General features: G+C 37.2%; 1 protein-coding gene across 4 annotated transcripts in view; it reads left to right on the top strand.

Annotated features, from left to right (window-relative positions):
- slc2a9 (solute carrier family 2 member 9) overlaps window positions 1-16,214 on the top strand; it is a 152,704-nt gene that overhangs the window by 121,894 nt on the left and 14,596 nt on the right. For all 4 annotated transcript variants that reach the window (XM_011475095.3, XM_011475092.3, XM_011475093.3 and 1 more), the window contains exon 12: window positions 10,621-10,748. In XM_011475095.3, the coding sequence (XP_011473397.1) occupies window positions 10,621-10,748 (128 nt within the window). The remainder of the gene's footprint in view (window positions 1-10,620; window positions 10,749-16,214) is intronic.

Here is a 16,214-nt window from a genome sequence, read left to right as displayed (position 1 = left end):
TTACAGGTTTTTACTTTTTTTAACCATTTTACTTTTAAAATGTTGATCTCTTTCAGCTCAGTTCAGCCATTTATTTTACACATTAAGCTTTCTTTCAGCAATACAGCATTCAACCCTGCATTTTCTTCTGGAAATGCAGCTCATTCTAGTTGCTTATGAGTTAAGTAAATGCCCTTGTCAGTAACCATATTTGCTTTTGTAATGGTACTCAAAAGGCTGGAGGCGAAGTGAACCTCTTCTGAAGGGGAAATGACAAACTCATTAATTCTGTAATGGTATGTCCAGTCAGTCCTGTACGAAAAAGCAGAGTAATATGTCTTTGAAAAGGATCATAAATGGACTGATTGTAACTGAAGTAAAGATAACGCATGCCAATCAGCAATAGATTTTTATTTAGGTCTTTTTTTTAAAGCACAAAATATTGTTTTGACTTTTTCCAAAAGACATATAAATAATATTATTGGGCTTTTTAGTGATTGACTAAAAACATGGCAATACCTTGGTGGAATCAGGGAGCCCTCATATGGCTGCAATGATTGTACTGTTTAACATTGATTTGATATATTTGTCACTTAATTAATTTAAAAAAATAAATAAATGTAAACATTTGCATATTTAAAAAATATATCAACTTAATGCACAGCTATTTCTGCCCCATCTTCCATTGTGTTTAAGACTTAAAGCTGTTGGTTTTAAACTGAAAGATAAGGACTGCGGTGGCTCCCACAGAAGCAGGAACAAGTAGAAAAACATGACCTGGAAAAAAGAAAAGCACTAAACAAGATGAATCCCCTTTCATCGGGGAATTGTTTTGTCACTCAACGTGCAATTGTGAAACTTAGCAAGAACAGAAAGAAACAGGAGGTGATGTGTGAATTCGTCCTCCCTCTAAAGACACACGCAAAATATAAAAAGAGAGAACATGAAAAGACGAGACCCCAGGGCAAAGTAAAACACGGTGATCTGAGTTAAGAATTATAAAAGAAAAAAATAATTAGTCTAGCAAAAGAAATGCAGACTCAAAGACAAGGTGGGTTGATTATTTTCTGTCAAGAGTAGCAACCTTTTTTTTCTGTGCTTCTGAATTGATTAATTTGCAAGATTGCGTGGTTTCAGAGCTGCATGCTTTTTTATTTTACTTCTACTAAATCATTGCAAAATGTTCAGTTTTTCCCTCTTCTGTATTTCATATTGTAAGTAATGTGACTTTATTAAATTTGAACATAAAAATTTTAGCCTAAAAATAACTTAATCTCAAGGGGTTTGCGTGCATTTCTTGCTGAGCTCTCCTGTGTGAAAGACACAAAACATAATTCCCATGAAGGGAGATTTCCCTGACATGAAAAGTATGAAATGACAGTTTTGTTTTTCACTTGCACTATGTGACAGCAGTATTGATCTCCTCCCAGGATCTAAAGAAGGTTCACGTTACGTTAAATTGTACATAATCAAAAAAAGAAAACCACTGCTTTTTTTGATGGAAAAACTGCAGGCTAGGGCATATTATTTCACTTTTAAATACTTCTACAGTCAAAAACTAAATTTGTGTGAAATACTTCAGAAATAATACCAGTAAATGTTTCCTTAAACCTTGTGCTATCATAGATGCCCCCCCCACTCACATTGACGTGTTCTCCTACCATGACAAAGGTGGATAAAGGTGGAAAGATTCCATGTAATCCATGGATACCAGTGAGGTTCACAAATCATTGAAGAAAAAAGGTTCAGCGCACTGTCTAGTGGGTCTAGATGACCCAACTCCCAATGGTAAAGTGCCTAGGATGGCATAAGGGTTATACAGACTGGCCTCAAAATTTAGGACAGTTTAATAAACTACTGTCAATGCTTTCATTTTAGCAGATTCTTCATGCTTCATGCTAAAAGCTTTTACACAGATGCTGTTTTGTTGAGTTTATCTTTCATGGACAATATGTAACTAAGTTAAAAATATTAGAGGAAAAACATATTTGTCAACTTTACACAGGAATGTTATTAACAGAAAACTTGAAATAAAAATAAATAAATTTTAAAATGATGTTTAGAAAGTGACTTGGAACCCATTTAGGTAAATGAAAAGGAGGTGTGGAAAAGTGAGTCTTTAAAAAATGTCTAAACTAACCCCCTGTCCCCAGAATTTATTTGCAGCTACGAAGAAAAGCAATATTCCCTTATGTTTTCGCTTTCATGTAGATGCTATTTTAAGGTACCCACAGTAGTTAAGTGCATATTTGCATCAATAGGCATTAAGGGGCACTGTCATAGCACAGTTGTTCAGTGCACATTAGGACAATAAAATTAGGGCAGGAATTCTCCCTTCAGTGCGTACATAAATAAATACCTGCCTGAAAATGCACTAAAACATTCTAAATACACTACAAAAATAAAAAACAGTTTATGATATCGGTTTGATGTAAAAAAAAGAATGACAAGAATTTGCAATCGAAATGAATGTAGACTTCCTTTTCTGAGCAATACAAACTTTCCTGTATGTCTCAATGCAAAACTTGAGCTGAACATAAAATTATCTACATTCAAATTTAATGCTTCACAGATTCTGTCTGTGAGCTGCAAATTGCCAATCATTATTCCGAGCTTTAAATTTCCAGCAAGTTAAGGAAGTTGCTGAGTGACCCAGGATAACCTTTAACAGAGATACAAACTTGCTTTTTTCAAACTTTTGCTGTATAATGTCAAATGTAATCAAGGTCAGGGCTTCAAGTGGCTTCAAGTGGTCAAGGCTCCGAGTGCAACGAAACAGCAATTCACCACAAGCACTCACCAGAGTTTTTTAAGAGTAAGGTTAAACATTGAGCAACTTAAAGAGTTGCTTCACTGTATTTGTGGGGTGCTGGCTGAATTCCTCTAATTTTACTAACAGTATTGGCTGAAATTCAATTAGAGTCAAAGCGCACATCAGGCTATATGTGACCGTTTTGTCAGTTAGTCCTTGCTCTTGTGTGAGTCTGTAGATCACACCCCTGTCTGTAATTTAATGGCACATTAAAGTGATAAAAATTCCCAGTACCAGCCCTTTTTGTGTGTGTACAGATCGTCAGGTTGTTAGCTACTCTGTAAAAGCTAATAGAAACGCCTGGTTAGACAGCTAATTACATGGCTGGCTCTTCATCTTCTCACGGACTGTTGTGTTTTTAGGCTGATTGATTTCTGGGCAACACAATCCTTTTAGGTCTTTGGCGCTCCGACTGTGTCAGGAAGAAAAAACGAGGACCCTCTTTCACTTTTGAGGTTTTACAATTGATCAATGACTAATGCAAACAAAGGTTTCTTTAAAAAAAAAAAAAAAAAACACTCGCAGAGAGAAGAGAGTAAGGTGCTTCTTATCAAATGAGCTAAAGCTCATGGAAGCATCTTTGTCAGTTTGTTGCCCTGGTACACTCAGGTGTTTGAACACAATGCAAAGATGAAAGCAATAAGTAATGATCTGACAGAAGCAGCTGTAACTGTCCAGTAAACATCCTACTAGACTATAAACACATTCCAAGTTTTTTTTAGCCCTGATCTGATACCTAGTCATTTGATTTTGAGGATCCTCCGATACCAAGTCCAAATCCAATACATTTAAAAAATGAACATATTTATTTGGTCATGTGAGAAAGCTTGGTGATCTTGAGAGCCATTGAACATATTTGATCAATTGTGACCCTATTTCGCTGTGCTTTATGGCAATAGAATATGATCTGTTCATGATATGCAGACTTCCAGTAGAGTATTTATCTGTAATAATAAGCTTGTAATATGTAGCATTAATCATATAAAGAATAGAATCAATATACAAACCCTGTTTGAGGTGCAACATCTGATTCCAATCGAGTGTGAAACTACGTGATCAAACCGGATTTTTGATCACGTGATCAGATCGGGACATCCCTTATAAATATACTTGATTGACTGTATGGATTGTTATGATCGCTGAGCACACAGACTTTATGTCATTTCTGAGCTGGTCATTAAAGGGCATTTAATGTTACGGGGGGAGAGGGGAAGTACCCAGGCCCAGAGAGGAGCGGAGGCAGGAGGTTGCAGGGGAACGGGGCTTTAATAAACAAAACTACAAAAAACAAAACCACTGCATACGGCAGGCTAGAGACTCAAAATACAGAAACGCTCAAAACCAGGGAACAGCACAATTACAAACTATGGACCAGCACAGGAGGAAGGGAATGATAAGACTTAAATACATGCAGACAAACGAGACACAGGTGGAAACACTTAGGAAGGATGGGGACCAAAGTAAAACTCAAAACTACAACAAACCAGGAAACACTACAAAATAAAACAGGAAGTAACTCACAACATGCCAGAACAAAAAGGAAATAAACCACAAGGGCAAAGAAACAGAAACCGTGACATTTAACAGATTAGGACTTAACTCTTTACTCCTATTTGAAATATTTAATAATACACCATGAGGGCCTTTCTCTGATAAGTTGGCAAATAATGTGGGGTAAAATCAAGCATGGAAGGAAATTCAAAACTGATTGCGAAATGGTTTAGCGTGGTGTGTTTGTGTTTAAATCGATAGCTGTTGCTATCTCTGAAAACCCATTTTCTGCTGGTCTAGGTCTAACAGTGAAGGTCCTCGTCCAGGCTAGTTAGCGTGGTTAATGATGCAGTGCAGTACATTTCTCTGCTCCTGTCTGCCTGCTTTTGGTAAACCTCTTTAATCCACAAACAAAGTAAGACACACTAATGTCCTGAATTGTTTTGCTGTTCTAGCTGGAGCTCTAACTTATTATTCTAACTGGGTTTATGCTGTTAAATATTTACTGTATGTCCCTTTTATTACATTTAATCACATTTCATAACATGCACTTTTTGCAGCTTTATTTATCAGTATCCAGATGTTCATCCTTCTGTCAGTGCTGTTATTATTGTCACATGGATGTTTCATAGGTTTTAAAGAGGGGGGTGATTTGGTGCCATGGCTATTCCATTATGTAACTAATAGGATATTTTTTATGTATAAACAGCCGTTAGATATTTTTAAAAGCACAGGTTTGGAGAAAAAAGTTATTGGTCAGTACAAAAGCAAAGATAGTACTAAAGAAAAAACTGCAGTGAAGGATCACTTCCGTGTGTGTTGTCTAAGTGTATTTTTTAAACAAATAAACAGTGACAGTCACAATGATAAATCCTGTGAATTGGCTGAAAACAGGGGTTTCACTTACTGTAGCTGGATCCTGCTGAGTGTGTCTGCCTAGACTTCAATTGTCTTCAGGTTTCTGCCTGTGGCATCAGAAACCAATGCTCTGATTCTGTTGGAGTGTGACCCACACAGAAAATGCGATGGCTTTGGAAATTTAAGCTGAAACAGAAGGCAGTGCACATGTGCTTCAAACTGCAATATCAGCAAAGTATTGCGTTGTTTTGGGATGCAGGGATTAGGATTTTTTTATTTATCTTGTCACTCAATATATCTCTAATGGAATTATGAATGCTGTATTTATCCCTTGTGCCATCTTAGATGACCCCACCCTTACTTTGACGTGTTATTCCTACCATGACAAAGGTGGATTAAGGTGGAAAGATTTCATGTAATCCGTGGACACCAGTGAAGATCACAAATCATTGAAGAAAAAAGGTTCAGAGCACTGTCTAGTGGGTCTAGATGACCCAACTCCCAATGTTAAAGTGCCTAGGATAGCACAAGGGTTACATGGATCAATGCTGTTTTTATTTATTCAGTGGATATAACAGAAAATGCCTAGATACAGTACACAAAGACCAATATACTCAAAGAGGAAAGTCTGGGTTTTGCAGAATGAAGCAAATCTGCATAAGAAAGAATTACTTCAAATGGAAACTATCACAGTCAGTCAATGTGGTACCATTGGCTGGTACATAGAGCAACTTCGAAGGGATTTGCTACAGTAGAGCTTTTTTTGAAAGGCTTCCATAAATGTAAATGTGCAAAAATGTGGAAAACCTAGTTAAGATTTTTTTTCTCCAAAGAAATTATTTCTGTATATTTTTTAACAGCAGAGGACATGAACTCGAGCCATAAATTCTTTAAACAATTGGATGCTGTCTCCGGTTCGTCTCGCGCCCCCAGCCGTCCCCCAACTTCAACTGGATGAAGATCATTTGCTGTATTTTAAATATGTAATTGTAGGGTTAGATAAGCGAATTCTCTCTAAGAGTTCTGGTACATTGCCTGTCTGTCCTGGGGGAGGATCCCTCCTTCATGTGGGCACCCCTGAGGTTTCTTCGTTTTTTCCGGATTCCAGTTTTTTTAGGAGTTTTTCCTTACCGCGAAGGGGAGTCTAAGGGCAGGGATGCCAGTTTAGTTTAGTCTGTTTAGTCAAAGTTGTAGCATTATCCGATTGAATTCTAAGCATTTATTATCCTTTTTGATTGTATGTTTACCTCACAATTACTGGTGCGAAGCCCACTGAGACGACTGTTGTTGTGAATTTGGGCTATATAAATAAAATTGAATTGAAATTGAATTGCAATATGTATATCCCAAAAGATGGCGAAAATTGCGAAAATTGGTTACATTAAATGTGTTAAAACCATCTTATGGCACCTTGAATTATTTAGGCTGGCAAGGGGTCTACTTTGGTAACACGATCCAAGGGGCCTACTTTTTTTGCCTTTTTTTAGCCAAAAAAAAAACAAAAAACCTGTATATAGCAGAAATGAAAACCGGTATGTTTAGAATTAGCACCTATTTTTTCATTTCTTTTAATGCTTTCTTAAAATGGAAAAGGTGCAAGAAAAGCATATTTTACAGGTAGAGCAGTCGACCTCTGATCAGAAGATTGCAGGTTGGATTTCCACCTTGACGTGTCCCTGTGGGAATGCGACTGTAATGGTAAAGCACCTTGGACTTCAAGGAAGGTAGAAAAGTGCTTTACAAGTTTACGCTATTTGACATTTGACAAATCAAATAAATACCTTCATGCATTTGACCAATCGGATTAATCCCGTCATGTTGCTGGCCTCCTATGTAGACTATGGTCATTTGGAGTTAAATATAAGTTATGTTGACTCGTAATTAAATTAAACTGTTACAGTGAAATGGAAAGTATGTTTTTTTTTGTTGCTATTTCTCCGTGTATTGCAAGTTACGTCTTCATCGCAATATTGATCACTATCAATATTGATATCGCAAATCGTAAGTTCTTCTCATGTCGTGCAGCCCTAATAAAATGTAATGTTTAACAGCTACAAGAATTCTCATTCTTTGTTGCTCAGTTAAAAAAAAAAAAAAAAATCTCATTACACATAAAGGTTGTTCTAGATCTCGGTAGCTAGGTAGCTAAAAAAAATAGTGACGTTGAATAGGGTTTTGCTTCAGAAAGATTTGATCCACTTTCTGTCTCGACCATTCTGCATCTGTGTTTGGTGGGACCCAGGATTAAGTGTGCTCACACTTTACATGTAACATTTTGTGATATATCTGTGGCTTTCATTCTTATTGTTTCAAACAGGCATCCTTAGGTATAGTGATGTGGTAGTGATGTTTATCTTTCCTGTTTAAAAAAGTACAGAATTCTTAGTTTTATACTGAAAATTGCTATTTTACGATAAGTACCGCAGCAATGTAATTTCAACACACCCTTACAATTAGACAAAATGACAAAAAACAGGGTGTCAAGAGATCCTGTTACAAGGATCTTTCTTTCCGCCAATACAGCTCTAAAGGTATTGGATTACTCTTTGGAATGAGACATGTTCAATCAGTGGGTGTTATGGTACTTGGACAAGAAATCTGCATACTTTCATCAACATAATTTAATGCATGCTGGGTTTCCTCTTCATAAACATATGCCAACCTAATAAGCAGTCCAGTTGATGTGCAAAATGTGGACCCCCTTCCTCCTTTAGAGATGACGGCACGCTGTGGTAATCATGGCCTTCAGTCAGCCCCCGTAACTCACTTGAGATGCAAGGTTGAAAATCCTGTGCTTTTGTAACAGAATGGGTCATGACTAAGCTAAATTTAACAGACTATGCAACTAACTGACTTTGAGAGTGAGTAGAGGCACGACTTTCCCATTTTAATCAAAAATGTCTCAGAACTACGTTTAAGTTTGATCAAATCATTAGCCTTTATAAACCTTTCTGTTATTCTTCACCTGTAGAATGACATTGAGGACCATTGTACTATTCTTTTGAGCCTCCATTTGCTTTGCTTTTCCATGTTATTCTCCTGTGTCCAGTGAAGCTTGTCATCTCTGTTTTGTTTATCCCCCTCCCTGGAGAATGAGATCAAATGTTGCTCTTCCGCTTTGATGCATGACATGAGATTGATGAGTGATGAGCTGCCATTTAAAGAGCTTCTATCAGGACTCTTAAGGACATTTTTGCATGTTTTAAGCTCTTTAAAGAGGCACAGTTGCCATCTTAGACCTGAATGACATGTTTAAGCAACCCTTTGCATGGTTGACTGACTATAAGCACCTTTTCTTTTTCTAAAGTTACTTAGAAAGTTGCAGGATGTGATTTGTCCCACTCAATGCAGAAGAGCCTATTCTGTTACAATCGTATACAAACAAAAAGGGCATATTTGCACTCCAGGGTCTGACAAAGCTCTGTCTCCAATGAAATCTGCCTCTCAATCAGAAACACACACACATCTGGACAAAATTCAAGCTGGGAAAAATAGAGGACATTGTAACATCAGCCGTGCCAGTTTTTAAGCTGAGACCCAGGAGCTGGTTTTAAAAGAAACATCTACTGCGTTTTGATCAAGATGTACATGCTCTAAGCTAAATCAGTTTTTATGAACGCCTTTAAAAATTAAGAAAACCAATTTTTTTATTTATCAGACAAAATGCTAATAAATCCTTAACTGCGGCAGAAGGATGAAGGGTGGACAGTAACTGCACAAAGGAGAATGACCACATCAGCAAAGCAGTGTTCAGATGTTTCATTTACTGGTTTTCATATGCAATCTGCTTAGATCTGAGTGATGCAGGATTTATTTTTACACCACTGTTTGCTAAACCAATCATCAACTCTGCATTTTCACTTGAGTTGTGCACTCAACCATGTACAGATCTCAGAACTCAGCAAACCATGGGTGTTTGTCCATTAGCAGTCTGGAAGGGGGAGGCAAAGATGCAAATTGTAATTCTAGCTGTGAGGAGAAGGTTTTCTAAAGGTTTTAAGCACCTTTTAAACTCAATTTGCAATTCCTTCATGGCTCCACCAAGTCTAGGGTTTGTGGATTCCCAGAAAAGTTGACCCAGAGAAAGAGAAAATAGAGGTTGGAGAGCTGAGGTGGTCATCAATGTCCAGAAGAGCAGATATGTTGCACTAAAGCAACTGAGTTGTGTGTGCAAATAATTAAACATCTTACAGATGTTTTGGTATTGTAATCATTAAACTCCGGGGGACTATTTAAGTTTTAAAACACAGTTAACATCAGCTTATCGCACGTCTGTACACATGTGTTCCTCTGATGCAAGCAAAGCTGGCTGCAGGTGTCCTTGACTCTGGGATTGTAAGTTTGATCCAGTCATTCTTTTTACTGCGTTTTTTTCCTCAGAATTTAGAGATTTCATCACCTGTTCTTCTTCCTGGTTTCCCTATTTTTCCTGTTTGCTCTTCCAGAACTGAAAAAAAACAAACAAATGCTTTGTTCTTTACATAATTTTCAGTGAGAAAATGACATCCTTATATTGCTTAAAAACGGGCACACTTTATAATTAAAGTACCTGAATACACAAACACATTTCTGCCTTTGTGCATAATTTAGGCCTTGCTTTTACATGTTTGGGATCAGAGGTCATCCAGTTTTCTTGAATAGCTTCTTCCCAAGTTATTTCCTTGATTGACACATGTGTCTTTCTTCCTGTGGTTTAGTAAGGTTGCAAGATTTTGTTTAACTTAATGTTATGGCAAATAATAATATGATAAATAAATAATATGATATGGCACTGTGGCACTTAGATATAGGAGTCTATAATAAATATAGCCAAGTCCTAATTTAAAAAACTCAACTTTCATTATTTAAAGACATCTTGAAGCTTTTGTTAAACTCACGTGGAGTTATTATTTTGTATTTACTTTAGAGCCATTTATAAACCAACATGCCTCAATTTTAGTAAAAAAAAATTCTTGTGTAAATCTCATTAGTATGTAACTTGAAGCTAAAACACCATCTTTGCTCAAAATGATTGACTGTTTGTAGAGTACAGTTGAATAATGTGTTGAAGTTAATGTCACTCAGCAGCAGATGTTTTACCAAACAGCTGTTTTTTTTAATTCTGCGACTCAATATTCTAATTAAAAAAATAAAGACTTAGTCATACTTCAGGGATTTTTTGCTTTTCTGAATTAAAAGCAACCTTTAAAGCGACCATGTAATGGGAGATTAAATAGAAACTCTCCTGGGAACCCAAACTGAAGTAGAAATTAGGTTTTTTGTATCAGACTTTAGCACAAAACAAGTAATTATTTTTGTAATTAGAGGACCAGACGACAGAAGCTGAGACTGTGATCATATAAGATTTTTAAACATCCTAATCAACTTTAGGGGCTCCACACTTAAAGAACCTTTTTTTTTAATTTAATTCAGCTATTTATTCTGTTATCTGCTGTCACCATTGGTAATTAAAGTTTCAGCTATATTCTTCTCTCCATCAGGTGGCATCCCATTTGTGCTGACCGGGGAATTGTTTGAGCAACCCTACCGACCTGCTGCTTTCATGATCGCCGGCACTGTGAACTGGCTGTCTAACTTTGCTGTAGGCCTCCTATTCCCATTCATTCAGGTGAGTTTTGTAACCTGTTTGAGCATTGAAGTTTGTCAGGTTTTGAAGTTCACTCAGTTCCAGTCTCCACACCCAAGGAGACATTTTAAAATGATCTACACCATCCTAAAATAAAGAACTAAAGACCCACTCAGATGAAAATTTTGTTTTTGGTGATTTAACATGTTCTTGTGGCATTTTTAACATAATGGAGGACATATATAAGAGAAAATTAATTAAATGTAATTAATTTCTGAGTATTTTTTTAATTGAAATTGTTGTGAATCAGGAGCGGATGTAGAAATGTTATTGGAAAAAGCTTGTAGGAGTAATGTAAAAGCCACAACGGCAGGCCACAAGCTTTCTGCTCTGCTCCATTCTAATTCATCCACTTGCTAACAAATAAATCCATGTACATCTTTGTTTTCCTCGTCTGAGGAGGCATCTGGCTCAGAACTGTATGGCTGGATAGCTAGCTGCTAGTTGTGAGGGCCTCTGAGTTAGTGTAAACTAAAAGGGATGATGTGAAACCAAGGCAGACTTCCTCCTGCTCTGCGGAACCTATGTCCCAGGAGCCTATTTATTATTTTATTTTGGTTAAAATATGCATGTTCATTATTGAAAGTTCCCCAGGAACACTTTTAAATAGAGAAAAATAAAGCTGGAGTGAGACGTTAAAGAGTTATAAATGTAATCTCACTATATGATTGGAAGTGACCACCTTAAATTCTGTAATGTCAGCCTGCTGTCATTTTTATCCAGACTATTCTGACTTTACTTTACTTTGACAATCATCAAAAAACTTACTTGAATATTTTGGCAGCTCTCTCTTTTAAGTCTTTCCAATAACCAGGAGTTTCATAACCTAGTTAGAAGCCATTGTAAAATACTGTCCTGGAGCTTAGTAATCTTCACTCATTTTGAGACTTTGAATTTAAAGAGTGCAGTGTGCATGGGCAGACTTTAGTTGTTTTTCCTTTCTGAGCATGATAGCTACATTATACGGTATATGCTATTGTTAAAATACTAGCATGCCCTATATCTCTTTGCACATCTTATTAATGTTATCCTTGACTAAACTTTTGAAGCAAAGAAATGAAAAGTCTGGTCCTACTTCTACCACACGAGACCCCTGGGATCCTTACTTCAGCTCTCAGTGGCTGTGAGGTCAAGCAGCTTAGCTACTGAGAGCGATCTGCAGGGCTTTGGTTTCTGTGACTCTTATAGGATTACATGACAGCTTTTTCCCAGTTGTTAAGGGGGAGTAAAACTAAAAGATAATAAAGTGCAGCTGTATAGAAGTGCAAACACCTATTCTGTGTTGAAACTAAGCAATTTTTTACTCATGCATTTACCTAGTGACTGCCACAGTCTAAAAATGCATCATCTTTTAATAGATATTTGTTTCTATTAGAAATAACTTTTCCTCTAAATATTGATTGGGGTTCATTGTTTTGTATTCTGCTTAAGTGTGTATCAAAAATGTGGCTGAGCAGGTACATAGTGGAGTCAACCGCTGTGTTCACTGCCACTGGCGTGCTTTTACCGCAGGGTGTTTGTTTACAAGGTGTAACAGCTGAAACCTGAAACAGGATGAGAGTGGGGAATGAATAGCTTTAGTATTAAAAGGTGCTGCTGCGCTTTCAACAAAATAGAAAATTACTGAGGAAATTACAGAGAAGTGTTTAGCTCTTTTTCCATTGTTGAAGAAATTTTATGTTGCTATTTTTATTTGGCTGCAGTCCAGTAGTTGCAAAAAAGTTTTCTTTAAAATGTCAAAGTATTACTTGATGGTGAAAACTTTTATGAGAAAGAAAACGTGCTCAAGAATGAATTCATTTTTCCTCTGCATTCATAAGACAAAACAAAAAATATTTATAAAGGTTAACACTTTGAAAATATTTGGTTCTAGTGCAGATTTCTTAACCCTTGTGCTATCTTAGATGACCCCACCCTTACACTGACGTGTTCTCCCTACCATGACAAAGGTGGAGAGGATTTCATGTAATCCATGGACACCGGTGAAGATCACAAATCATTGAAGAAAAAAGGTTCAGCGCACTGTCTAGTGGGTCTAGATGACCCAACTCCCAATGGTAAAGTGCCTAGAATAGCACAAGGGTTACAGGGGATTTTAATACACACAATTGGCAATAGGGCTTGTTTCTTCCAGCCGACTTATATTACTATTTAAGCATGAACTACCGGTACATCTGACACCCTCTGTCTAGATGTGGTTGTAGAAGGGAAATATGAAGGAAAACTTCAGCTGAGACAGGAGTTTAAGGGGTAAAACTGGGAACTTCTAAGTCAAGGCAATCCTGCAAGACTGCATCCTTTTGTTTAGCTGTTCTTTCTGAAAGCTGTTTTTTGTGGTTTCACTTTCTTTATTCACTGACAAAATTGTTTCACTGTGTCTCAAAATGAATTTTGAGTTTTTGGGGCAATGTTATGATTATTTTTAATCCATAAGGAAAACTATGCTCTTTAATGTTTAATTGGAGCTCTGCTTATAGGTAAGAGGCCTTAAGACATCATTGGTGTAAACATAATTGTGACCCAGACAGTAAATTTTGCGTGACCCAAGATTGCAGCCTGATTGCTAAATGAGGAAATTACACAATCAGAGCGTAGTTTTGTGGGGATCCTCCAGGTGCTCTAGGGGCACTTACGTATCCCGTGCACACCCAGTGCGTGCAGCATTTGGGAGCGATCAGTAAAGAGCCAGAGGGGTGTTAGGGCACAGCATCACTTGTGTATCATAAGTGCATGCAACTTACATTAGCCTCAATACTTCACAATACGCTTAGCACATGACGTCCCTTAAGGTGGCCATGCCAACCACAAGGGAATTCCAAGACACACCTAAGCTCTTTTTAACTCTCTATGACTCTCAAAAAAAACTAAAAACCTGCAGTACCTGCACGGGTCAACCACCGCATGGGTAGATGTGACTAAATTCATTATTACATTAAAATATGTGAGGAAAGACCAATTCAATTCAGCAAACATTTTTGCAAATAATGATCCTAAATGTGTCAAACGTTGTTTCAAGTCAGAAACCCAATCCTGGGACTATTTTTAGTAACGTGACTACTGGTTGGAAGCAAAGATGACAGTATGGGGGTCTAGCAGTTCCGCATGATGTTCTGCTACAAAAACTTCAGTTCAATTTTACTTCAGAAAAATTTGGTTTGAGGTCTATGAAACGTTTGAGAGATACCACCACAAAAAATGCAAACGATTGCAGCTTTTTCAATTTGCATCATGAAATGTAATCTCTGTTCTTCTGAGTTTTACACACTCAGGTGTTCTATCTTTTTTATGTTTAAAGTAAAATTATCACAGTGGCAACGATTTTGTTTTTTGCCCCATTTTCTTGTCTCACAGTGGACTGACTTCAGCTCTGTGTCAGTCAGTATTACTTTGCTTATCGGTAACTTCTGCTATGATAAGGTAACAACATAGTTGAATATCTTACATAGAAAAACAGCCATAAAATGAAATGAATTTTTCTGAGATATCATCTTTAAAATGCGAGCTTTCAGAAAGTGTCATTTGTTTGTACTTTTGATTTTAGGGACGCTTTTTCATTGCATCTGTAGGTTTGAGTTCTGACCTTTAATCTTGCTTCATCTTGATTTACTATATGTATTTGTGCTGCACAGGAAGCCGACAAATTACTTTTTTAGGTCACACAAAAGGAAAATCCCAAAGTGCTCCGCATTGGGGTTTAGTTCAGTTTTCAGCCTCTGACGGCACTTTTTCTTATGCAAAGCATGTTTTAAGAAAACAAATATTTTCTTACCAAGATTGCCCTCATGTCAGATATGGTGACTAGATGAGGAATCATCGCATTGTATGTGTTTGGATGTATATCCCCATATGTGGTTTATGTGACTATTCATAAAAATGAATGATGCTTTACCTCAAAAATACATGAACTCTGGGAGCCTCACAACATATAATATTCATCCTGCTGTGTATTGATGCAGACATTATCTTGGAGACATGCTAATCAGAGAGATAAAATTCTGGCTTTGCAGGAAATGAGCGGGAAAATACTAACAAGATGAAAAATAACTGAAGAGGGTCTTTACGTGTTCACCTGCTTCTTCACGAACAAATGGTCTTGTTGAATTTTCTTGGCAAACATGTCATTTTTGAGTGCGTAACCCTCTGAAATAAACTATTCATCAGTGCCTAAAGGGTTAAAAGAGGACAAATGCTCACGTAAGCTTGATAAGGACAAATGACAGGCGCCAGCCAGTTGTGAGAATCATGTTGATGAGCCATTCGTCTCAATTGTTCAAAATCTCTTTTGTTCTGAATTTGTATCCATCTTGATATAGTCATTGCTTTATCTCCTGATTATTTACGTTATTTTAATTGTAAAAATGTAAAAATGTTTTTTATGAGCACACATGATCCCTGGTAATTGTCATTATCACAAAACGCTTGGGGCATTTTTAGCTTCAGCACAGCAGAAAGTGTTTTTTATAGCGTTCTGATGAAAGATCAGAAGAGCAGGAACACTCTGGGTCATTTGCTCCAATCTTCTAGTCTTATCTCCTGGTGGGTTTTGCTGCATGTACAGAATAAAGCTGAGAGAGACAGCCAGACTGTACTGCTGAAATGACTTCTATTTCTAGGTTCTTACAAGTCTGTACAGATAGGAAATCATGCCTTCCTCTGATACCAGCTAGACTATTCAGAAAGGCAATTCCCAAAAGATTGGATAGTCCTGGTAATATTCTGAAGGAGTCAAACTTCCTGAACTGAAATTTCTTTGAACAAGGCTGTGATGTATCACTGCCCTGCTGCCCTGTATATAATTTAAGTCTGTATTTTACACAAATCAGTGGGTTAGCCGCTGAAATAAGGTATGCCTCACTAATAAAGAACCAAATATCACAGGCAGAAAAGCCTGAACTTTGGAAAGACAGTCCAATTTACGATTTCTTTTGAGATGTAAATGGTGAATAATTGACCTCTATTAGCTATTTTAACATGCAAAGATAAAATAACGTTCCGTGCCTCGAGGAATATATCGTTTCTCTTTTGAACACACCTCATGACTCTCTGGGACTTGCAGGCTGCAGTTTTCTGCCCAAGGCTGATGCTGCGATGAAAGTGTCTGCAAGGACAGCATATTCCTGCGAGCCTTAAAAAATGAGGAGAAAAAAAATGCTGAATAAAGGCATTGAAGACCAAGGTTAAATCCCAGATCATTGCCAGAAGCTCCAAGAGAATTAGTGAGGCGGTACAGCACAGGATGTTGTCTTTTAACCACCCGAAAGTCTCCCAGAAGGACATATTGTGATTCACAACAAAGTCAATGCTGGAGAATAAGTCTCCTGCTGTTTGACTAATTTCAGGTATTTCATGTCAAGTATGAAAGCACTGGCAAGATTCCTGTTTTTGTCTATTCTCCAGGCATTCATTTTCTATAACAGACCAGAAAACACACATCATCCAGAATGAGAG

Source organism: Oryzias latipes, chromosome 5, assembly GCF_002234675.1.
Source record: "Oryzias latipes chromosome 5, ASM223467v1".
Classification (NCBI taxonomy): domain Eukaryota; kingdom Metazoa; phylum Chordata; class Actinopteri; order Beloniformes; family Adrianichthyidae; genus Oryzias; species Oryzias latipes.
The sequence above is the reverse complement of the archived record's forward strand: the minus strand, read 5'-3'. Positions and strand labels throughout refer to the sequence as shown.